This window comes from Saccostrea echinata, unplaced genomic scaffold (genome assembly GCF_033153115.1).
Source record: "Saccostrea echinata isolate AGI-Se365-2 ecotype Australia unplaced genomic scaffold, CSIRO_AGI_Sech_v1 ptg000059l, whole genome shotgun sequence".
NCBI classification, from domain to species: Eukaryota; Metazoa; Mollusca; class Bivalvia; order Ostreida; family Ostreidae; genus Saccostrea; species Saccostrea echinata.
In genome coordinates, this window is record NW_026889808.1 from 2,016,151 (window position 1) to 2,039,941 (window position 23,791).

Here is a 23,791-nt window from a genome sequence, read left to right on the forward strand (position 1 = left end):
TCAAAGGAAAGGTCAAGGTAAAAAATATTGATGCAGTTGAATAGCTCTCATCAGTATGTATCAGCATATGAAGTTTGTTAAAAATATCTTGAATGGTCTCATTAAAACAGAGCTAAACATTAATTTAAGAAAAGTGAGGTCAAGGTCAAAATAAAGGTCAAGGTCAAAAAAATGTTGATGCAATTGAATAGATTACATCAGTATGTATCAACATATGAAGTTTGATTACACTATCTTGAATGGTATCTTTAAAACTGAGCTAAACACTAATTTAAGAAAAGTGAGGTCAAGGTCAAAGGAAAGGTCAAGGTCAAAAAATGTTGATGCAGTTGCATAGCCCTCATCAATATCTATCAGCATATGAAGTTTGATAAAAATATCTTGGATAGTTTCTTTGAAACTGAGCTTTGAACAGAGCTAAACGCAAAGTGTGATGGAAGGACAGACGGAAGGACAGAAGGACGGAAGGACGGAAGACGGACATGACAAACACTATATGCCCCGGCCATATTCATGGCGGGGCATAAAAACTGTAAACCTGTGTTTCACTATACAACATTTGAAGCAATTTATTGCACTTCCTTTATATCTAATCTAATATAAGTAACTTATTTTTATTCACTTATGCTGTTTTTAATGTGTTCAAAGCTAATGAAATGTTACATAATGTATTTAATATTAACTTGATGAAATAATCTACAACTTTTATCCTTGCACATTATAACACAGAGTTTCTCATTGAAGAACAGGAACACACGAATTATGTTTAAAAATATGAGAGATGAAATATGTATGATACGTATCATGATACAGTCTCAGTGTGTCATGATATATCATGATACGCTCTAGCTGTATTGTTACAACCCTTAACATTACATAAAGTAGACAGACAGACTGCTAGACACACAGACAAGGTGAGTTACATAGGGCCTCTACATCTTCATGTGGGACCCTAGAAAACAATTAGTTGCATAAAAAATGAATCCCTGCCGAGATTTTTGACTACCTATCAGGTGGTGTGTGATCCACGGGGATGAAATCCACATCTTCTGGGTTCTTGTTGAGGGAGTCCAGCCCTGGTTCTATAACAGGCAGAAACTTCTCTGTCTGTTCTGAGGAACTTTTGTCCACTACAAATAAATCAGACAAAAACAATGTAGTGCTCAGCAAAATTCAAAGTGCCTAATTTTTTTTATATACAAGAAATTTTAGTAAAACATAATGATAGACCACGTACTGCTTATTCAGAATATTATGCCAAAATGTAATAGTAAACATTATAAGTATGGCTAAATCAGAGTGTTTTAAAAATGGTATTAGTTAATTATGACATTGCTTTTCACAATTATTTAGCAGAACTATTACAATGTAAATCAAGAACTCTACATATGAACAGATATTTATATGATCACCCCAACGATTGAATGAGTCTATTTTCATGACAATCCAAATTTAGCTCCAGAGTTCAGATATGTACCATTGACAACATATGATATAAAAGCAAGCAGTGCTGACAGTAAAACCAAGTACATCAACCTGGTCAAGGTTTATCGTTAACCCAGGGTTAATGTGAAAATATTGGCAACTAGGAAATTCATATATTTCCAACACAGGAAAAGGATGGAACAGGAAAAATAACTCTTTTTAACTCTTTTAAAAATTTCCACAAAATAGGGCTCATCAGTGCATTTAAGAAATGGACTCATAATGTTGAGCCCCCCTTCCATCCCCCTTCCCTATGACTGCATGCACGGTGGAGTCAAATTAAGTCTTCAAAACATAGATAACTTTTACAGGGAAAAAAGACCAATTCCTGCCTTCTACAATGATTACAATTATTTACAAATGATAACATATTTATATAATTCAAAGGCTATTTATTCATACACATTTATAAATTATTTCTTGTAAGTATTATCTGGCCTTGGATCCCAGACACCACTGCTGAGAAAAGGTTAAAGGTCACATATAAGGTAACTTGATACATGTAAGAAATGTGTTTTCCATTAATTTAAAAGCATGTTTTTCTTTATACCAAGTAAGCTAAATAATTTCACATTTGCAGGAAACCATGGAATAGCTTTTTATTGCTGGCAGCCTTTCTCTTTCAGGCAAAGGGCTCTATATGCTAATTAATTCAAGTATTCTAAAGTTCATGGATGTTTTCATGGAAATTTTTTTTTCTTTTTCTTATTACCAGTAAAATAGAGTTCTCGGATTTAAGTCTGTTAAAGCACACCCAACATAAAAATTACGAAACATATCATACATGCATGTCTCTTTGTTAATTAAGAGATTAAAATTAAGAAAAATAAGAATGATATACATGTTTATTGTAAAATTCATTCATTTTTTAAAATTAACTTGATTTTCTTTCAAGTAACACTTCATAACTATAGACAATTACATAATTATTTTCATTCTCAAGCCTCTGTAACTGTAAGCATCACTTATATTATATATATGCCTGCTGCCTGACAGATTGATATGTATACAGAGTTGACAAGCATGTACCTGTACTAACTAACTGATATATACATTACACGTGTACTACAGAGAGATGCACTATACAGTCAATGAGTGTGTACTTACTAAGATTTCCGTTTTTGTGAGGGCTGTAGCTTTTTGGACTTCCTTTGGTTTCCATCGGGTAATAATCCTTACTGCTCATCTTATCAACTGGGATAAATCTATTTATAGCTACAATAAAAAAGCACACTCTCAGCTGACTTTAATTTTATCCAGGTAGAAAATTAGAAAGGCCCAGATAAAAAATAAACAGAAACCACTGCCAATCCAGGCAGGAGTTAATTACTACTGAACTTTATCACAGTGTGCAATGGCAGTTCATTTATTTCTCTCGTCTATTGCAGCTAGAGTTCCTGACTCTGACCCAAAACTAGGTCACTTAGGAGCTGACCAACATTCAGCATAAACAAACACAACCACAATCACAAAACTGGCAAACAGCTCATTTACCCAATACTAGATAGCTGTTATATAATACACACAGAAATACTGGGTTCACAGCTTTTTAACTATGTAATATATAAAATAACATTGTACCTTTAAATAATATGTATAATATATACAACTTACTGAAGGGTCTTAAAGCTAGATATCCCTGTATTTTGACATTTCCTTAATAAAGAATGAATTAACACACTATCTTATTATGATACAAGATTACATCATAGAATAGCTTCCCTACACATCATATAGCTTAACAAACACAGAATTACATAGGTACGGTAGTAATCAGTATTCATTTCTGGTTTCAAGGTCATTTAGTCTAAGGATAAATCAGGGTATAAACGTCAATAAAACCCCTGTCAGCTGTCCTATGTAAATATGGTCAACGTGTCTAAGCTTCAGGCTTCTTTTTTGTGCATATATTATCATATAAAGATCAATGATCCTCATTAGCAGGGTAACGTTTAGTATTTGTAACTCACTAGACAATGTTACCTGTAACAGGTCAATGTATTCTACACAGAAATCTCCCTATTTTATTTATAGTTATGGAAAAATGAGGAGAGACATCGATCTTTGTGAAAATGAAATTATAAGCTTTGAGTTACGGTACTTTCAGCTACAATATTATATTTATAATATACTGTGAAAGTCATAGAATTAACTTCTAGCCAGCTGCTCTGTCCAGTTTTCTGACTTCCATTTATAAAGGTATTTTATGACATTTCAGTATCTATAATATTTTAATTTTAACATTTCCTTTATTTGTATAAAAATATCCTCTATCTTGCTGTGTGTCTAATCAGGTTGTCAACCTTTTCAACAAGGAAGAAACAAGTGTGTGGAGGATTAGACAACCTTTAACGTCCCTTACTCTTGAATTTGATTCTAAACAAGATCTGTGCACAACGGAATGAATTTCCATACATCATATGGAAATAAACATAAGAACAGTTCAAATAAATTTAATAATACAACTAAAAGCAAGATGATTCAGTGCAAGTTGACAATGAAGATTATGAAAAGGCATGGAAATTAAAATGGCCCAAGAGAACCTTTCAAAGAAGATGATAAATTTGTTGCCATTTAACCTTTTATTGTATTAAAATATGCTGGTCAATTTGATGTCAGAAACTTGCACTTTGTTTTGAAGAATGAGATTGAATATCAAACACAGATCTGTTCCAGTAAGCATGGCCCAGTTATAATGGGGACAGATACGTCACAAAGCTAACAGGATAAATATCCTTACAGACACTGGTCACACAATTCAGTTCATGTAACCTCTGAACTTGCATCAAACACAGCATCTATCACTTCTCCATTACTTGTCTAAATTATGGACAACACATGATGCATTTCTTAATTTCAATTCCTGTCCTTTGTGACAAGAGGTCTCTTCAATATTTACTGCAAACAGGATTGAATAATATATCGGAGATAAACCGACAAAAAATACACAAAACCGTTCTGCAAGGCAACCATAAATGCTGTTAGGTGTATGCTAACTGGTGTATTAAGGAATTCAAGCATAAGACTAGTAATCAAAAATTACACCTTGACAAATGTTATCATTCAGAAGTTAAGGGCAAAGTCTCACACCAAATGAATGTTCTAGTAGCATGCATCCCTATACTTTGGTGCAAGTAAGAGCCTTGGTTAACATCCCTTTGCTCCTTATATACCTCGGACTCTTACTTCTGTAGGCCATTTATTAACGAGCTAGTTCCGACCGAGATCTGGTCAGAATATACTATGCATGAAATAAATTGTAAACAAGTAATTCTCAAGTACTTCTATATGCATGAAGTATAAGAGTCACAAGAAATCGTAAAATCCACTTTAATCAGTATGTATCAGTGTTCATTAATTAAAATTGTCATTATTGCAATTAAAATCGTCATGATTTGACTTCACATTAATTTTGTGGACTGCTATTCAGAAACACAGAAATTTGAGTATTTCATATATTTCTTTCCATCAGTTTTTCAACATTCCATTCCCTGATTTTAAGGACATACGCAACGTAGTTTGAACTTTATTGTCTTTTTCCCTGGAGTTGAAGAGTTCCAATACTTAAAGGAACTGTGTGCTACATTTTTATGTCCACATATGTTGTTGTACACTTCTTCTAAAACAAGTTTTGGATAAACAAAACATCTAGAATATATGTTTAGTAATTTTTGTATATTTTTCTTTGAATTATACAAGAATTTTCATCAATTGATATCTTTTCAAAACCCCTGGTAATGCATGCTGATTTTTTGTCTACGAACATCTGATGGTACTATAATCTTAAATTGAGAATATCTTGAAAAATTATCAGTAGGTAAGGTACCTTGCGTATGTCCTTAATGAGACAACCTGTTTTGGTTTCTGCATTAATTTTAAAAATAATGCATTGATCTCTAATAATAGATCTAGAGATTAAACAATGTTTTAAGCATAAGTTTCATTGCAAATGGTGACTATTGAATTGTTGTGTGTCACTCATATATGTCAAATGAAAGCCTGACTTTTTCATTAAACAATTCATTTCCACTAGAAGTTTCAAGTGATGAGAATTTTTACAATGAATACTAGAGGTTATGAGGTGCCAAGTCAAAAGTATCTCGCCTTGATCCTCTTAGCATGCAGGAGTATGTGCATCTCTAGATACAACATCCATGCAAGTTTGATGGCTTGAGTACCACGGGTATTGTCACGATATGATATATGTATCATGATACTATGACATGATACAACTCTGTATCACGATACAATTGAATATACAGTGTAGAGCAGAAAATTGTTTTGTTCTGTATAATGACATAATAAAGGTACAACAGTATAACATCTGTGTATAATAGCAATTTATTGTATATTGTGGAAAAGAACAATATCTTTGTTAACTTGATCACTTACTCGTTTCGGATGCCATTTTCTTTTGATTTTTTAATATTTGATTGTAAAGTAAAAAAAACACTTCCAGTTTCATGATTCCAGAATGATAATACAATATGTGTATCGTTGAGACACACAATCAATACTATCGATATATCGCTATATTGTTACAACTCTAAATTTGTTCTGGGTGGTATTTATAGTAATTAACTTATGGATGGACTTGCTACAAAACTTTTAATATATAATGGTCAATCATCTGGAAAATGTAAGTCAGATCCAGCATCCAAAGCATATCTGGTAGTGGGCATCACTAGATGCATCATCCATGCAAGTTCAATCACCACACAGCATTATATAGTTACTTGGGATTGGACCTGCAGTCCATTCAATCATTTATAAAATTAAGGTCAAATTCAGCATCTGAAGCAAGTCTATAAGTGTTTATCCCTAGATAACAGAAGATGCATCCATCACCCAAGAACTTTAAGCTACTTGGGAGTGACAACTGCACCAAAAACTCTCTGCTGCCAAGACATTAATGGAAAATATTGTTTGAAAATGCACCATCTGAAACCTAACTGATACAGTGAAACATACTAGATCCGCTCCTTCTACATGACTAAAATATATATCAAAGTTATTGTTTTACATTATGTACTCCATAAGATTTAAGATTGATTACTCATTGAAATCATAGTTTAGTAAACAATGTATGTATTGTTTATAATGCTTCATCATTTGTAAAATTTTCCTGTAATTTGTCACTTAATAATTCTGCTGTCATTCCCTCAGATTCTCATCAAGAATTTTTAAAGTTTTGAAGTAATTTATGAGTTCCTGTTCCTGGCATTAACTAAGTAACCAAGTTGATCTAATCAAACATCCCCCCTTCCATATTTTAATAATGAGGTGCATAAATCATAATAAAAGTGTTGATTTGAATCATTTGCAGCCCAGCATATTTCACTTACTATACAGTACACCAATACTTAATTTAATCATTTAAATCCGGGATAGATCTCTTTGTTTATTTCCTTGTATTTTTTCAGTAAGAGGGCATTGTACTTGTACTAACTTGCTACTGTAACACTTATATCTTATAGTACTTATAGTACTTGTAGCCACATGAACCATCAAGGAAGGAAAAAATCACATTGTCGTATGACAACCTGATTAAAAATTACGTTCATTACTTCAGTATATAACAATAAATTTAGATTTACATTGTATATTTCTCTTATTATCATATTATAATAGAGATGGATGTTGACATAGCACGTGCTAAAGCCTCATTATTGGCACGTGTCCAAAACGACAATCAACGTCAAGTATATGACCATCTATTTTATCGACAAAAGAGTCTTAAAGACAATGTTGTCTAAAACAAACCTGCCAAACAGATATCCTTAGCAAATAAAGTAGAAACTGTGGCTCTGTGTTAGTGTTTTGTGTACCCTGGCGCTTAAATCTCATTCGGAATTCCTCGGGAGATGTTTTGAAACACGATAAACGAACAACTTGACAAATACTTGTTACACCGGAAACTACGCTGCAAACCAATTTGATCGACGAAAGAATGTCAGAAGGCGAGCTTGGTATGCAATTCTGAAGTGTCTGTCCTTGCATTGAATATATTTTATGTTTAAAAATAGTTTTTAGGGGTATATGTACCAACTGATAGGATTTTTAAAGAGCAGTTTAACTTATTGTTTCTTGAAACAGTCTCTCACATTCGGTAGCACGTCTTGCTCTTGTGGTTGTTATGTAGATGGGGCATGGTAAGGCTTGTTCGCTTGTGATCATAAGCTTAGATAGTAATCACCCGTATAAAGTTCAAGTTCGAATCCCTGTCGCTTTTTCTCAAAGCCTGTTCCATTGGCAGGGTTTGACACGAACAGCTGACCAAGGCACCTCCGGTTACCTGTAAATATTGACTTGTCATGTGTATGAAATTGGTAAACTTTACTGGTCCCCAGATCCGCAAGATTCGTGCCCTCATTGTACTATGACGTAAGATTGACGTCACTCAACTGTTGAGGGTTAGTCTTGCACACTACTAGACTGGTTAGGGTTAGTCTTGCACCCACCTGAGAGATTAGGGTTAGATCTTGTATCCATTATTTGACTGATCAGGGTTAGTCTAGCATCTGCCCGGAGATTTGGGTTAGTCCTCGCATACCATCTGAGAGATTAGGGTTAGTGACTCGTTCTTTTAGATTACCGCATAATCCCTATTAACCACCCCTGCCCCTTTAAGTGCCCCCCTAGGTCTTTTTCAATTGTCAGGAAATAAGGGTCCCCTGTACAGTGATTAAAATCATCTAGAATCCTATCGAAATTCTGCCATAATTTGAAGAAAGTGAAAATGAAACTTGGTTATTGCGTAACTCATACGTAAAGTATTCCTGAAAGTGAAAGATTTTTAGAACAACCTAATCATTATGTATCCGAAAGTGAAAGTTACCTACAAAATTTGTTCTCCTTGACTATTCTCTAATTTCTTGGTAGAAAAATGAATCATTTAACATAATTTGGGTGGATTATCTTAACTTAAAGGAAAGTTAGACAATATTTTAGTGGTTCTCTGAATTTTTTTTTTTTTTTTTTCCAAAAGATTTTTTGAAGTTAAAATATGACATTAAATATTATTTAATAAATAGAATACCAAAATAACCGCCCCCTTTTTGCAATTTTCTAAGAGCCCAGGGCGGTTAATAGGAATTATACGGTAATTAAGAAATTCAGTTGCATCTGTATTTTTTGCATGAACATAATTCCGCTTCAACGGCATATCATTGATTTGTTTACATGAAAAAAATGGCTAAGTACCAAAGAAATGACACTAAGCATGCGCTGCATGCATTTCGTAGACAATTATTTTTTGTCGATCTTTCAATGAATAAACAATATTTATTAATTTTTTTTTTCAGAGAATGAGGTTAAAAACTGTTGAAAAACAAAGTTTTAAACTAAACTTTTAACCATAGAATTCAATTTTGGGGTCAAAAAGGCCAAAAAACCTAGTACATGTACTTTTTATTTTTTTTGATTGCTCACGTGATCTCATATATATTGAAGTCGCCTATGGCGACACTATATTTTAGCACATTTTTCTGGGGACCGGTAAAGTAAAGTCATTCTGCTTGAAATAAATATTCTGTAGGTAAAGCACTTGACTACTGATGCAGGGGTCCCTGGTTCAATTCTCATTCCATCCATGATACATTTTCTCCTTTCCTGTTACAGCTGTAATAGACAAGTTGGGGTTGAAACTAGCTTTGTTCAGTATCAATATTGGTATAAATAGTTACCAAAATGATGTATTCTATAACTAATTAATTTATATTTAGGGTATTAAAGCTAGTTGAATGTTTTTAAGGCTTATATTTGCATGTCCGGCTTAACCTAACCAGGGGTTGAAATATACGGTAGTCCGATGCCTGGGGCTAGTCATTTTAAGACTAAGGCTAGCTAGTTTAAATGTAATGATAGTCCATCAGACTAGCAGAATGGAAAAAAAAATCTTGTCATTTTAACTTTTGCTTTTCTATGTAGACTATTTTTTTTTAGGTCACCTGAGTCACTCAGGTGACCTATTGCTATCCGTTCTCGTCCGTCGGCGTGCGTCGTGCGGTGTGCGTCGTGTGTTAACATTTGAACATTTTTAGCTTCTTCTCTGAAACCGCTTAACCAATTTCAACCAAATTTGGCATATAGCACCTATGGGTGAAGGGGAACAAAAATTGTGAATTCCATGGTCCCTGCCCCCCTGGGGCCTGAGGGGTGGGGCTAAAACCACCAAAAATAATGCAATCTTTAAAAATCTTCTTCTTTACTCCTGGACATCAAGCAGTCAAACTGTTGGCATCATTGTAATAAGCATTGAGTCCTCTACCAAAATTGTGAAATTCATGGCCCCAGGGTCAGGGGTTCTGGTGCTAGGGTGGGGCTATATAGATCATATAGGGAAAGTGCATTATTTCTTTGAAAATCTTCTTCTCTGCTCCTGGGTATTAAATAAAGTAACTAAGTACATAGTTATGAAGAACAAGAGTGCCTCTTTCAAAATTGTGAAATTCATGGCCCCAGGATCAGGGGTTCTGGTGTTAGGGCGGGGCTCTATTGATTATATAGAGAAAATGCATTAATTCTTTGAAAATCTTCTTCTCTGCTCCTAGGTATTAAATAAATTTACTAAGTATATAGTTATGATGAGCAAGAGTGCCTCTTTCAAAATTGTGAATTTCATGGCCCATGGGTCAGGGGTTCTGGTGTTAGGGCAGGGCTCTATTGAGTATATAGTGAAAATGTATTAATTCTTTGAAAATCTTCTTCTCTGCTCCTGGGTATTTAATAAAGTAACTTAGTACATATTTATGATGAGCAAGAGTGCCTCTTCCAAAATTGTGAATTTCATGGCCCCAGGGTCAGGGGTTCTGGTGTTAGGGCAGGGCTTTATTGATTATATACATTAGTTAAAATGCATTAATTCTTTGAAAATCTTCTTATCTGCTCCTGGGTATTAAATGAACTAATTTAGTACATAGTTATGATGAGCAAGAGTGCCTCTTCCAAAATTGTGAATTTCATGGCCCCAGGGTCAGGGGTTCTGGTGTTAGGGCGGGTCTCTATTGATTATATTGTTAAAATGCATTAATTCTTTGAAAATCTTCTTATCTGCTCCTGGTTATTAAATGAACTAATTTAGTACTTAGTTATGATGAGCAAGAGTGCCTCTTCCAAAATTGTGAATTTCATGGCCCCAGGGTCAGGGGTTCTGGTGTTAGGGCGGGGCTCTATTGATTATATAGTGAAGATGCATTAATTCTTTGAAAATCTTCTTATCTGCTCCTGGATATTAAATGAACTAAGTTAGTACATATTTATGATGAGCAAGAGTGCCTCTTCTGAAATTATGAATTTCATGGCCCCAGGGTCAGGGATTCTGGTGTTAGGGTGGGGCTCTATTGATTATATAGTGAAAAGGCATTAATTCTTTGAAAATCTTCTTCTCTGCTCCTGGGTATTAGATAAACTAACTTAGTATATAGTTATGATGAGCTAGAGTGCCTCTTTCAAAATTTTGAATTTCATGGCCCCAGGATCAGGGGTTCTGGTGTTAGGGCAGGGCTCTATTGATTATATAGTAGAATTGCAATAATTTTCTCTGCTCCTGGGTATTAAGTACATAGTTATGAAGAATAAGAGTGCCTCTTTCAAAATTGTGAATTTCATGGCCCCAGGGTCAGAGGTTCTGGTGTTAGGGTGGGGCTCTATTGATTATATAGTTAAAATGCATTAATTCTTTGAAAATCTTCTCTGCTCCTGGGCATTAAATAAAGAAACTTAGTACATAGTAAGTTGAGCAAGAGTGCCTCTTCCAAAATTTTGAATTTCATGGCCCTTGGGTCAGGGGTTCTGGTGTTAGGGCAGGGCTCTATTGATTATATAGTAGAATTGCATTAATTCTTTGAAAATCTTTTTCTCTGCTCCTGGGTATTAAATAAACTAACTAAGAACATAGTTATGGTGAGCATGACTGCCTTTTCAGAAATTGTTTCATGGCCCTTGGGTCAGGGGTTCTGGTGTTAGGGATGGGCTCCATTGATTATATAGTAAAATTGCATTAATTCTTTGAAAATCTTCTCTGCTCCTGGATATTAAATAAACTAAGTACATAGTTATGATGAGCATGGCTGCCTCAGAAATTATGAATTTAATGGCCTCTGGGTAAGGGGTTCTGGTGTTAGGGCGGGGCTTTATTGATTAGATAGGGAATTGGCATGAATTCTTTCAAAATCTTATGTGCGCCTGGGTATTTTTCAAACAAAGGAAGTGCATGGTTATGATAAGGAAGAATGCCTCATGGCCTTTGGGTCAGGGGTTCTGGTGAGGGGGAAAGAGCTCTATTGATTATATATAGTGAAAATGCATAATTTCTTTCAAAATATTTTTTTCTACTACTGGTTATAAAGTAAAGAAACAAGTGTATAGTTATAATGAGAAAGGGTGCTTCTTCCAGAATTGTGAGTTCGTGGCCAATGGGTCAGATGTTCTGGGTAAGGATGGGGCTTTATTTATTTAATTTTATGGTGAAAATGCATTTCTTTGAAAATCATCTATGCTTCTGGGGATGTTCAAGGCAAACAGAGTAAAAGTTTTAATATGCAAGGGTATTTTTACCAGATTTTTGAACACCTGGACCATTTAGTCAAGTGTTCTAGTCCTGGCCAGGGCTCTATTAACTTGTATTCTGCTGAGCAAAGTTATTCCCCTTTGCCATTCACCTTTGATAATTAATCAATGTAAATAATGTATTTGAAAGCTTAATAGAATAAGAGAATTATGCAAGATAATTTATTGTATAATGAAAATGTACTTTCATAGATTTAATGACTTGGAAAGTCAGATAGGCAGATAGATACTAGACCAATTATTTTGTTGATGCTAATCATACTATTTTTCTTGCTTTTGGGCAACAAAGCTTCATTTTTCAGTTTATGGATCCTCTAAATTGTTGTATTGTACTCAGGTGACCGTTAAGGCCCTTGGGCCTCTTGTTTTGACAGAGAACTAGTTTTATTAATTTGTTTCTGTCACCAAAGCATTTGAAACTTTAACTTGGTTATGTTTTCATTTTGCATAGAAAATTGTTGGGCTAGTTAGTTTGAGGTTTGGGCTAGTAATGTTTTACTGATCAGTAGCCCCTGGGCTAGTGGGTTTTCCAGGAAAATTTCAACCTCTGCCTGACTCAATTTACTGTGACCTATGAAATAATCTGTCAAAATATATCTTGAAGTTGACATGTGCAAGAGATGACATATTTATTAAAATATGGTTTTAAATCTTACTTCTTTAAAATGCTATAAATGTATTATAATTAGCATGCATGATGCTTGGCAGATATTGATTTTTGGACAAGTTAGGGTAGATTTGATTGAACTCATTTCTTAATGTTCTTCTTTATGTGTACCTGTGCAATACATTTAGCATTGTACTTGAATTAGTGGAAGCTGCTTTCCTCCAAAGGCACTTAAAAGAATGTAATACGTTTACAGCAAGTAGGTTATAAGAAGTGAATTTGCAAGATTGGTCAGGGTTAGTAATTTTATGGTCAAGGCTAGTAATTTTATAGTCAGGGCTAGTAATTTTATGGTCAGGGCTAGTAAAACTCATGGGAAATAGCCTAAAAGGTATAGTACTCATAAAAGTTAACATCAAACACTGATTGGGTTCCATATCATGCCGTAGGAGTGACAGGTAAAGTACCTGTAAGAAAAGAGTCTACATTGGTGTCCTTAGAGACATATACTTTTAAGATGTTCAGATAGCCCAGTTAGTAATTAACTTGTCTTTAGTTAAATGAGCCCAGGTTTGAAATCTGATTTGGTCCTATACACTTCTGTCTCCATGTTATATGCACCTTTGGTTTTTGTATGAGAAGTGAGACTTTTTTTTCTTAGTACAGGGCTCTAATTGGCGACTAATTTAGTCGCCATAGCGCCTAAAATGTTTTATTGGTGTTTAAAATTTTTCCATAAGTCGCCAATTTGGCGACCATTTTAAATTGACTTGGTGATCGTCGAAATTTTAACATTTTTAACAATTTTTCTGAAAAAGCAAAAAGAAATTTAAAAGAAGAGGAAATTATTTTTAGCAATGGACTTGTCTTGTTTTCTTATTTACATCATGGGTCCCTATATTGATTACTGTTAACTTTTAAAGTTGGTGCCTTAAAAAAATTGCCTGGCGACTAAAAATTTGCATTGGCGACCAAATTTTTCGATAAGGCTCCAGCTGGCGCCTAAATTCTATAGGTCACTTAGAGGCCTGTAGTGGCCTGTAGTATGAAAATATCTCTCGTGACACAGTATTTGTCAAGTTTCCAGTTGAAAACGTCTTTCAGCACACATTCTCACAATGAATAAGATAAAGTAAGTGTATTGTATACCTGCGAAGGAATTCTGTGAAATCACTTACTTTTAAGTTAAGATTGTCATTGTACATACATGTATATCTTCAGTGTTTCCTTTTCTATTTGTTTTACAGTGTTTCCTCTGAAGTGTTCTGTACAGAACTATGCCTGGGGTAAACTTGGCAGTGAGAGTGAAGTTGCCTCACTTCAGAAAGCTGCTGATCCATCTTTCCAGATAGATGAGGATACGCCTTATGCTGAGGTTGTACAACTTTTGCTGATTTTCATGCATACAACTAATTTATTTTGTTCTGTGAATATGACATTCTGAATATTATTTGTATGTCATGAACCATCACTGAATATATGTAATTTTTGCACTGATAAAGAATGGTGTTTGCAATTTGTATTGAAATAATTGTAATACTTAATCACTAAACTTAATTGTTAGCTACTTAATTACCCTCATACCTGTCTCACATGTATCGTGACTTTTGATTGAAAAACTGGGAGAGGAATTCATACAAGTAATAGAACCAACATCAATCCATTAAAACATTAAAAAATATGTTAAAAACAGAGATAAACAAAATTTTGAGTTGTCCCTTTTTCTTCAGTTATGGATGGGAACACATGTCAACTGCCCATCAAAGGTAAAAACTCCCAAGGGAAGTAACCTGTCACTGAAAGACTGGATTACCCAGCATCCTCAGCAGCTGGGAGAGGCCGTCAGAAAAAAGTTTGGGGATGACCTACCATTCTTGTTCAAAGTTCTGAGTGTGAACAAATCACTGTCTGTTCAAGCTCACCCAAACAAGGTTTGTAGAAAGAGGATAAATTTTGTTAACATAAGTTCTTGCCCTTCATGTGCGTTCATCTCAAAAGTGAAAATTTTTAAACAGATGTACAGTGTAATTTTTCTTTCAAAAGATTTGGTAAAATATTTTGCAGCAATATTTTGTTCTGTGATTTAGTGTGCAACACTGTATTTCCATGCATTGTAAAAATCAAAATTAGTATTAATACCCCAGTACAAGAAAATTATGCACATGTAGTATTTTATAATGATTGCATGTTTCTATCATGTATAGAAAAGAGAGCACATTTACTTTTTGTTGTCTTGATTTGGTTTTTGCAGAAAAAAATGAATAAATTGATGTCAGAAGGTCATTGAAAATGTTTCATGTACAAAAGTATGTTAAAAATGCATCTGAGGAGATTTTGAGATGTACATGTATGTCATGTGACTAATTGCAGGTTCAGGCAGAAAAGCTTCATAAAACGTTTCCTGACATTTATAAGGATGACAATCACAAACCTGAACTGGCCATTGCTCTGACGCCATTCAAAGCATTATGTGGATTCCGTCCCATTCAGGAAGTAGCAGAGTTCCTATCAAGTATGTTGAGGGATAATAAAAAACATCTGTTGTTCAAACAGACATTTTTATGCACAGCTATGAATATGGCGGGGGCATATAGTGTTTGTCACGTCTCTCTTCCATCCTTCTGTCCTTCCATCTGTCCTACTACACACTTTGCATTTCAAAAAAACTAATAGAAGTAATAGTAAGATGCAGTTATCCATCTATTTACAGTATAGCTGTCTGTCCGTCTGGTTGTTTGAAACAACTTTTCGAAATGCTACTGCTCCTACAGTTTTACTCCAATTTTAATATTTGTTACACATTGTAAAGTACACAATTATATAATACATAATTCTGTTTATTGGTTTTCGATAAACAGCATTTCCCTGGTTACTTTAAATCGAAATTTTAAAAATTCTTTTAAAATGCAATTCTTCCTACAATTTCATTCAGATTTCAATAAGCTTTGGTACACTGGTGCACAAGAAGATATAGATAAACAAAGTACCTATCTGTAGAGCTACAGTCTTGTCAGAGACTTTCATAGTTCATTAGCTAAAGCTTAAAAATAATTGAGATTGTAACAATTTCTAAGGATACAGGTAAAATGTAATCTAAAAAATGGAACAAAATAAGAGAATACATTAATTTTTTTCATTTGAAGTCAAAAAGAGAAAAAAACAGTATTTTAAAGAAATCACAGATGTTTAAAGACGTACAACACACTGGGGGAGATAACTCTTGCGATTTCAATAAAACGTTTAACATAACGTTAAATTTGACGTTAATTACAAAGCGTCAAAATGACGAGCGATACGATCCCGATGTAATTAATGTAAGAAAATAGAATAGAGGTTTTTATTGTGGTTTTTTTAGGAATACCAAATCCTATCTTTGATCATTTGCGCAATTGCAATAAATCCCCCCCTCCATAAAAAAGAAAAAAAAGGCAGGTTCCTTATACTTCTTTAATTTAAATTTAGTTAATTAATTCTTTAATATTGTATTCATGATATACACAAAGGCATTTTTTTAATCTAAAAATGTTAATGCTACTCTACATTGCTTTTTCCCGTTACAATCGGCCGCATAACATTGAGAATAAATATTACTGGTATTATTATCATATTACGAAAATAAACCTTTTCTTGCTTTTCTTTGCTTTGAAAAAAAAAAAATTAAAAAAGGTAACCATTTTCAGAAGGTCACTGATCAAAGATAAACAACTCTAGATCTAATAATGTAGAGGTGTATGTCTTTCCTCCCCTTAGCTGAGTTATTTCTCCTGTTTTCTGAAGAATTGTGTTTTTTTCCCCCTCATAAATACACAGATACATTTACAGTGTATTGCAAGGAACACAAGAACTGAAAGCCAAAGTAAATACAAATTAAAGTAAGTATCAACAGTGAAAAAATGTTTACTGAAATTAATACAACGGTTGCACCCCACTGAGAAAATCTTTTACTGTAAACAGTTTCAGTTCGCATTTCCTCGAATAAAAACAAAAACGATTGATACCAATGTAGATGATACCATTGTAGATGATTCAGGCACATGAATAATTTTAACAGTGATAAATAATTTACATTTGGTACAATTGAAGTTCATATGGACAAATACATCATTTCCATTTATTGAAACAACAGAAGGATACAGTATTGGGGGTGGGGGTGGGGGCACCCCTCTCGTTTGAAAACAGAAATAATTAAAAACCTATATGTACATATATTCCATTTTCATCACAAGAGAGTTGTACATACACCACTGTTGATTCACTTAGAAAGTAATATTCAATGCAAGTAGAAGTCATATAAAGGTTTGAAACTGCACCTGTGTGCATGAACTCCAAACCGGACACGTGGTCATAAATTCCTTAGATAAATAGTTTTACTAAATATAAATATAAAAAAAATAATATTTAGAATAATAAAAAATATTAGTAGTCAATATTTAATATGTATACACGAATGAAGGACATTACTTTATAGGAGTTCAATATACCAATTATATATATATTGTGCAAACGTAACCGATGTTTTTTTTTTTTTCAAGCTCAAATGTCCTGCATTGCAGAGAAGAATGCGGGGGGGGGGGGGGGGGGGGGGGGGTGTTAAAATTTCAGAAATTGCTTATTCATCTTCATTTAAATGCAGATGTAAAGTTTTATATTTGCGATGAATATAATGTTCATTACATTTTTTAAGTAAATGATATTTTCCAGCTAAGAATTTTTATTTGTATTTGTAGAATCATAGCATTGCTTTCGTCCCAAGTCTGAAAGACGCTGTGAGAAACGTAACTTACGGAGATAGGGGAAGGGGAGATTTTCCGCTATAAATTCAAAACGCATCGTTTAAAAAATTTTCAAAAAATTATCAAAAACATTTTGATCATCAGTTACAAGAAGTAATTATTCTTCTCAAAATTAAACGACAGATTTTTTCATAAAAAAATATTTCATTGGAAAATCATGCATTTTTCAATGCAAAAATGAACCATAGTTTTTCAGTTTAAATTCTTCAAAATCATTTTTCTTAAAGTGTACCTCTACAAAATCACTTTCATTGTTTGTGTGTTAATAGTTAAATGAATGATTCAGCAAATTTTGGCAGCTAGGCTAACCTTAAATATTTTAAAATAAGGGATTTTATAGTTAGTTGGTTGAATTTTTTTTGTACTCATGATCAGCCAAAGGGGGGTAACTTTAGGAACTTCCTGTCCAAATTTGGCTCGAACGATTTTGACCAAAATGTACATACACATAGTAGATATTGTCATGTACAAGATATGCAAAAATAGCGAAAAATAAACGACAGGAAATTTTGGGGGTAGGTGTGTTGTACATCCTTAAATTGTTTCTAAGGGTCTTTGTAGATAATACTATGATTGAGATTTTAATTATGTCCATTATTCATAATAAAGGTTGAAATTTTGAATGTTTCCTCTGAGCAGAGATTGAGGAGTTGCGAGCTGTAGTGGGAGGACCCAAGGCCTGTAAACTGATCTCAGCCAGTAAGACCCCGGACATGCCCCTCCAGAGGGAAGCCATGAAAGACTGCTTCACTGCATTGATGAAACGAGATCCAGAGACTGTCCAATCAGAGCTCAAACTCCTCATAAACAGACTACAAAATCTAGGTAAGCTCAAACTCTTCAGAAAAAGACTACAACATCTTAATAGTAAGAATGAAACATAGAGCTCAATCTCCTCATACAGTAAAACACATGCTTATAACAAAGTGCCAGGGACAAGCGACTTTGCTTCTTTATATTAAAACATAATTCATTATATCTGTTAAGTAAACAATATATCTTAAAGCGATGGGGAATGGAAATCACTTTGCTATAAGTGTCAAAATCATTATAAGCATGTTTGCTATAAGTGTGCTTTACTGTATAAACAGACTACAACATCTAGGTAAGAATGACACACAAACTACACAAAGAGTGAGGATCTTTATTAAGTCATAAGATATACAAGGATTTTCCATAGAGAAGTGAACTGTTTTACTCTGATGTTTTATTTGTTGTAGACAATGCTGGAACAGACACCAGTGTGTTTGAGAGTGAGGTTCTCTATAAGTTATACAAGGAGTTCCCTGGAGATGTGGGCTGTTTTACTGTGTACTTCCTTAATGTCATAACACTTCAACCTGGAGAGAGCATGTTCCTGGAGGCCAATCTACCTCACGCTTATCTCTCAGGGGGTAGGTATTATAAATAATCTACCTCACACTTACCTCTCATGGGGTAGGTATCATAAATCTATCTCACCCTTATCTCTCAGGGGGTAAGTATCATAAATTTTTCTCCCCCCTCCCAAGCTTACTTCTTAATGAGGTAATATCCTTGGGAGAGGGAACAAGTTATCTTAGCCTTCTGCCCAATCTCATTCAAAAATACAAAAACAAAATATGGTTTTGTAGATAATGCTCTCCTCTTTTTTAAAACAAAGTTCTTTTTCTTATACATGACTGTATTTACCATTCAAGGGATCCATATTTTATTTATACCTTATGATAACTGGTAAAATTTTAATTGACATTGTTTTGAGATTTTTCTAAATCATACAGGAAAACAGTTTTATTTCTTCATTGTTTCGACGATTTTTTTACAGATACAATGGAGTGCATGGCTTGTTCAGACAATGTGGTGCGAGCAGGACTGACTCCTAAATTCCGAGATGTTCACACACTGTGTGAAATGTTAGATTATACAGGGAAACCAGCAAACAAAACCAAGTTCACAGGAAAGTCCGTCACAGAGGAAAAAGTCACAATAACGACCTTCAGCCCAGCAATACGAGACTTTGCTGTCAAAAAATTCCAGGTTTGTTGAATTCATTGTGTTTACATGTATTTTCACAGTTCGTCTACACAATTGTCTCCCAAGAAATAAAAAAATATACTAAGAACCCTATTTCTGAAACTTTTCTGTCTTCGTATTGTGAATTTGATGAGTTTTAGGGTGGTATCATAATTGTTATGAGAAATCTAAAAAGCAGCTTATGCATACATTCAATATTGCAAAAACTGGAAAAAATAATCCAGAATTGTGATATCGTTATTTAGACCAGCCCTGGATGTACCTCTCTGCGGCTCCCAGCTTTACCCAGCCCAAGTATTACCATTGTGATTCAAGGAAATGGAATTGCCAACAATGCAACATTGGAGTCGTCACTTCCTGTGAATCGGGGCGAGATCTTCTTCTCAGCAGTTAATCAGGAGGTAACAATAGACGTGTCGTCGGAGTCCATGATTCTGTTTCAGGCTTACGCTGCTGTTTAGAGGCATTCAGACACAACAGAAGTGCCTGACTTTAGATCCCTCTCTTAACTTGGCAATTTATTTATAGCATAAATCCCAGTACTATTTTTTTGTATATTGGAAGTTTTTCCCTAGCTAGGCTGATTTCTTTGTTCTAATTTATAATCTCTTAACAGCTGTATATGATGTTGATTGTTTGATTTATTGCAGTAAAATATGCCAACTGTTATGATTTCACTCAGATGAACTAAACTCAACAAGTTGCAAACAAATGAACATAATTCAGAATTAAAACTTTTGTGAGGAATGTTACCAGTCTGAGAATGGAAATTTCTATTGATATGTTAAAACTTTAATTATTACTTGTAATGTGACTTGAATACATATAGTTTATATTGTATGGGGTATTATTTATATTGGTGCATTATTCCTCTGATTTTTGTGATGCATGTTAACAATTTATGTTAAGCTAAGCTTTAAATTTTTAGACTGTTTTTTTTACTGATGTGTGTTTATTTTATTTGTTCTGTATCTGATAAAATTACAAAACTTTTGTTTCTGTGTCTGATGGATCATGAGTGTTATTATGATTTGGAGTCATGTTTTTGTTGTTGATGGAGGAGAAACCAAAGTTTTTTTTAGGTCACCTGAGTCACTCAGGTGACCTATTGCTATCTGTTTTTGTCTGTCGTCGTTCGTCGTTCGTTGTCAATCGGTCGTAAACTTTTGAACATTTTTAGCTTCTTCTCTGGAACCACTGAACCAATTTCAACCAATTTCGGCATATAGCATTTATGGGTGAAGGGGAGTAAAAATTGTGAAATTCATGGCCCCTGCCCCCCTGGGGCCTGAGGGGTGGGGCTAAAACCATCAAAATTAATGCAATCTTTAAAAATCTTCTTCTTTACTCCTGGACATCAAGCAGTCAAACTGTTGGCATCATTGTAATAAGCATTGAGCCCTCTACCAAAATTGTGAAATTCATGGCCCCAGGGTCAGGGGTTCTGGTGCTAGGGCGGGGCTCTAATGATTATATAGTGAAAATGCATTAATTCTTTAAAAATCTTCTCCTCTGCTCCTGGGTATTAAGCCGATGAATTAAGTACATAGTTATGATGAGCAAGAGTGCCTCTTCAAAAATTGTGAATTTCATGGCCCCTGGGTCAGGGGTTCTGGTGTTAGGGCGGGGCTCTAATGAATATATAGTGAAAATGCATTAATTCTTTGAAAATCTTCTCCTCTGCTCCTTGATATTAAGCCGATGAATTAAGTACATAGTTAGGATGAGCAAGAGTGCCTCTTCCAAAATTGTGAATTTCATGGCCCCTCTTGGCGAAGGGTTCCGTGTGGGGGGGGGGGGGGGGCTTTTTTTCTATATACTGAAAATAAATTAATGCTATGAAAATCTTCTCTGCTCGTGGGTATTGAGCTGATGAACTAAGTACATAATTATGATGAGCAAGAGTGCCTCTTCCAAAATTGTGAATTTCATGGCCCCTTGGTCAGGGGTTCCATGTGTGGGGGGGGGGGGGGCTTATTTATTATATACTGAAAATAAATTAATGCTTTGAAAATCTTCTCCTCTGCCCCTTGGTATTAATTAAACAAACTAAATACATAGTTATGATGAGAAAGGATGCCTCTTCCAAAATTTTGAATTTCATGGCCCCTGGGTCAGGTGTTCTTGAGCTTGGGTGGGGTTCTATTGATTAATAAGCAAAATGCATTAATGCTTTGAAAAACTTCTCCTCTGCCCCTGAGTACTAAGCAAACAAGCTAAATGCAATAATATCAATGTAAATACATGCATTAAATTTAATTATAAGTAAATGTGCCTTTTCTTTGCTTGTGGTTATCTAGGAGGCAGAGTACACAATTGTGATGTGAAGCAAATGAGAGTTACTCCCCTTTGCTAAATATTGTTAATCAAGAAATCCTTGTATATAATTTAATTAACAGGTTATTTGATTGATTGAGAATACAAGAAAGAATGTTATATATATATAGAAACAAAATAAAATGAATGTTTGGTTTAAATGAGCAAAGTATGCTCAAAGTCAGATTCTTGCCTGGAAAGCAGTATAAAAGATTGACATAAAAGATTATTTATATATTTAGCAAAAGTTGTAATTGTACACAGTATGTATACTATGTGGTGATCTAAGTTAGTGTCACTTATAGAGGAGTTGTGGTTGACAGGAGACTGGATGTTGTTTTATACTTTATCAAAGTGAACAAAGAATCGCAGAATGCCAGATTGACTTATTGTAATTAGTGACAAGTGGCAAATAACCACGTTGTATATACCCAAGTCTGTGTGTACTGAATTGTAGCACTAGGCAAGTGACAAAAAAAATATCTGTATATATTGAATACCTTACACAATAGGCAAGTGTTCTTTGCATTTGTATATTTTGCATTCATTATCATCCCTGTAAGACTTGGGAAAACCAAGTATGATCCAAAGGAGATCAATCGGGTCTAGCACATTACAATAAGCAAGGGTATTTTTACCAGATTTTTAGCTCACTTCGACGAAGTCGAGATGAGCTTATGCTATACCTCCGACGTTGGCGTCCCGGTTAAAGTTTTAGGAGCAAGTCCACTCCCAAGTAACTATAAGCCCTACCTGAACCAAACTCGCATGGATGATGCATCTAGGGATGGACACTACCACACTTGCTTCGGATGCTGGATCTGACCTAGATTTTCCAGATGAGTGACCAAGTTAAAGTGTTTGGAGCAGGTCTTTTTCCAAGTAACTATAAGTCTTACTTAAACCAAACTTGCATGGATATTGATCTTGGGATGTATACTAACTAGAAAAAAATATGATGTGAGATTTGCCTTACTTATAGATAACATTTGTCGAGGTGAGCTTCATAATCTTTGATTACCTATGTTTGAAATTCTTTAGCAACATTGCTTCGTCTATCAGTTAATTTTGTTTTATACTTCCATGGATCCTTTAGTGTTGTATTATACTCAGGTGACTGTTAAGGCCCTTGGGCCTCTTGTTTTGTTTATTTTATCAAAATGCAATAAAGGGCATATAATGAAATAGCATGATTGTTTTATTTTTAGGTTATCTGGGCTACTTTGTGGTTTATAGCTCGAATGGAGTTTTTTATTTAATATTATTTCATTATTATTATCAAAGTTTTAATCATATTTAGTTTCTTTTAATCTTTCCACAAGATTATGGGAGTATAGTGTCCCCTACTAATTTGTGTAATGTTCTAAATAGTAACTAAAATATAACTACCAATGTTTCAAAATTTAATGAGATGTAGAAGAACTTTGTTGGTGATATGATCAAATCTTGTGAAGCACAGGCTTTTCAATATATCTGTTCTGTACCAAGTTTATTTCCCAGAAGAAGACGTTAATGGTAACCTAACAATAAAACTTTATCATAAATGTGATGACTTCAACTTTTCTGTTGTCAACTTCCCTTAATTCAGTAGCAAAAAATACCATTATCAGCTGCATTTGGAGTTTATGTCTCCTAGTTGAATCAATATGCAAAATCATGCTCTACATACAAAAAATTCTAAAACGAGACAAGCTTTGACAAATAAGTTGATGAAACAAGAATATCAGCAGTCTTGTTTAAAGTCAACATTTTGCAAATTATATGGACGATAAAATGACCTTGTCAGCAAATACAATCTAACATTAAGATTGTTAGTCCATTGTTTTTGCATGTGGACTGTTGACAGGGGATGCTTACTCCTTCATGGCACCTGATCCCACTCTGATGTTTTTAGAGGTCTGTGTTTGCTCTGCTCCATTTTTTTTTCTGTCAATCGACTTTTGAGCTTAATTGCTATTCATTATCTTCCCATTTCTAGTAAATATTTTAACTTTGTTAAAGCGGTATT

The 23,791-nt window shown here is 34.3% G+C and overlaps 2 protein-coding genes across 2 annotated transcripts in view; one reads left to right on the forward strand and one right to left on the reverse strand.

Moving 5' to 3' along the window:
* The window catches only part of LOC133174808 (equilibrative nucleoside transporter 1-like), a 27,262-nt gene extending 19,960 nt beyond the window's left edge, over positions 1-7,302 (reverse strand). Inside the window, exons 1-3 of the mRNA XM_061309905.1 lie at positions 7,249-7,302; positions 2,593-2,700; positions 1,007-1,130 (exon numbers count right to left, since the gene is read on the reverse strand). Coding sequence (XP_061165889.1) covers positions 1,007-1,130; positions 2,593-2,671 — 203 coding nt within the window. The 5' untranslated portion in view covers positions 2,672-2,700; positions 7,249-7,302. The remainder of the gene's footprint in view (positions 1-1,006; positions 1,131-2,592; positions 2,701-7,248) is intronic.
* LOC133174809 (mannose-6-phosphate isomerase-like) lies at positions 7,283-23,327 on the forward strand. Its single transcript, XM_061309906.1, has 8 exons — positions 7,283-7,454; positions 13,909-14,036; positions 14,392-14,592; positions 15,032-15,173; positions 18,094-18,279; positions 18,675-18,848; positions 19,259-19,470; positions 19,713-23,327. Exons 1-8 carry the CDS (start codon positions 7,436-7,438, stop codon positions 19,926-19,928), a joined length of 1,278 nt encoding a protein of 425 aa, XP_061165890.1. The 5' UTR covers positions 7,283-7,435; the 3' UTR covers positions 19,929-23,327.
* The last annotated feature ends 464 nt before the right edge of the window (positions 23,328-23,791 follow it).

Excerpts from the sequence above, each read along its gene's own strand:
- LOC133174809 (XM_061309906.1), top strand. Across the intron at positions 15,174-18,093 it reads AGTAGCAGAGTTCCTATCAA|AGATTGAGGAGTTGCGAGCT; the intron begins GTATGTTGAGGG and ends TCCTCTGAGCAG. Across the intron at positions 18,280-18,674 it reads AAACAGACTACAAAATCTAG|ACAATGCTGGAACAGACACC; the intron begins GTAAGCTCAAAC and ends TATTTGTTGTAG.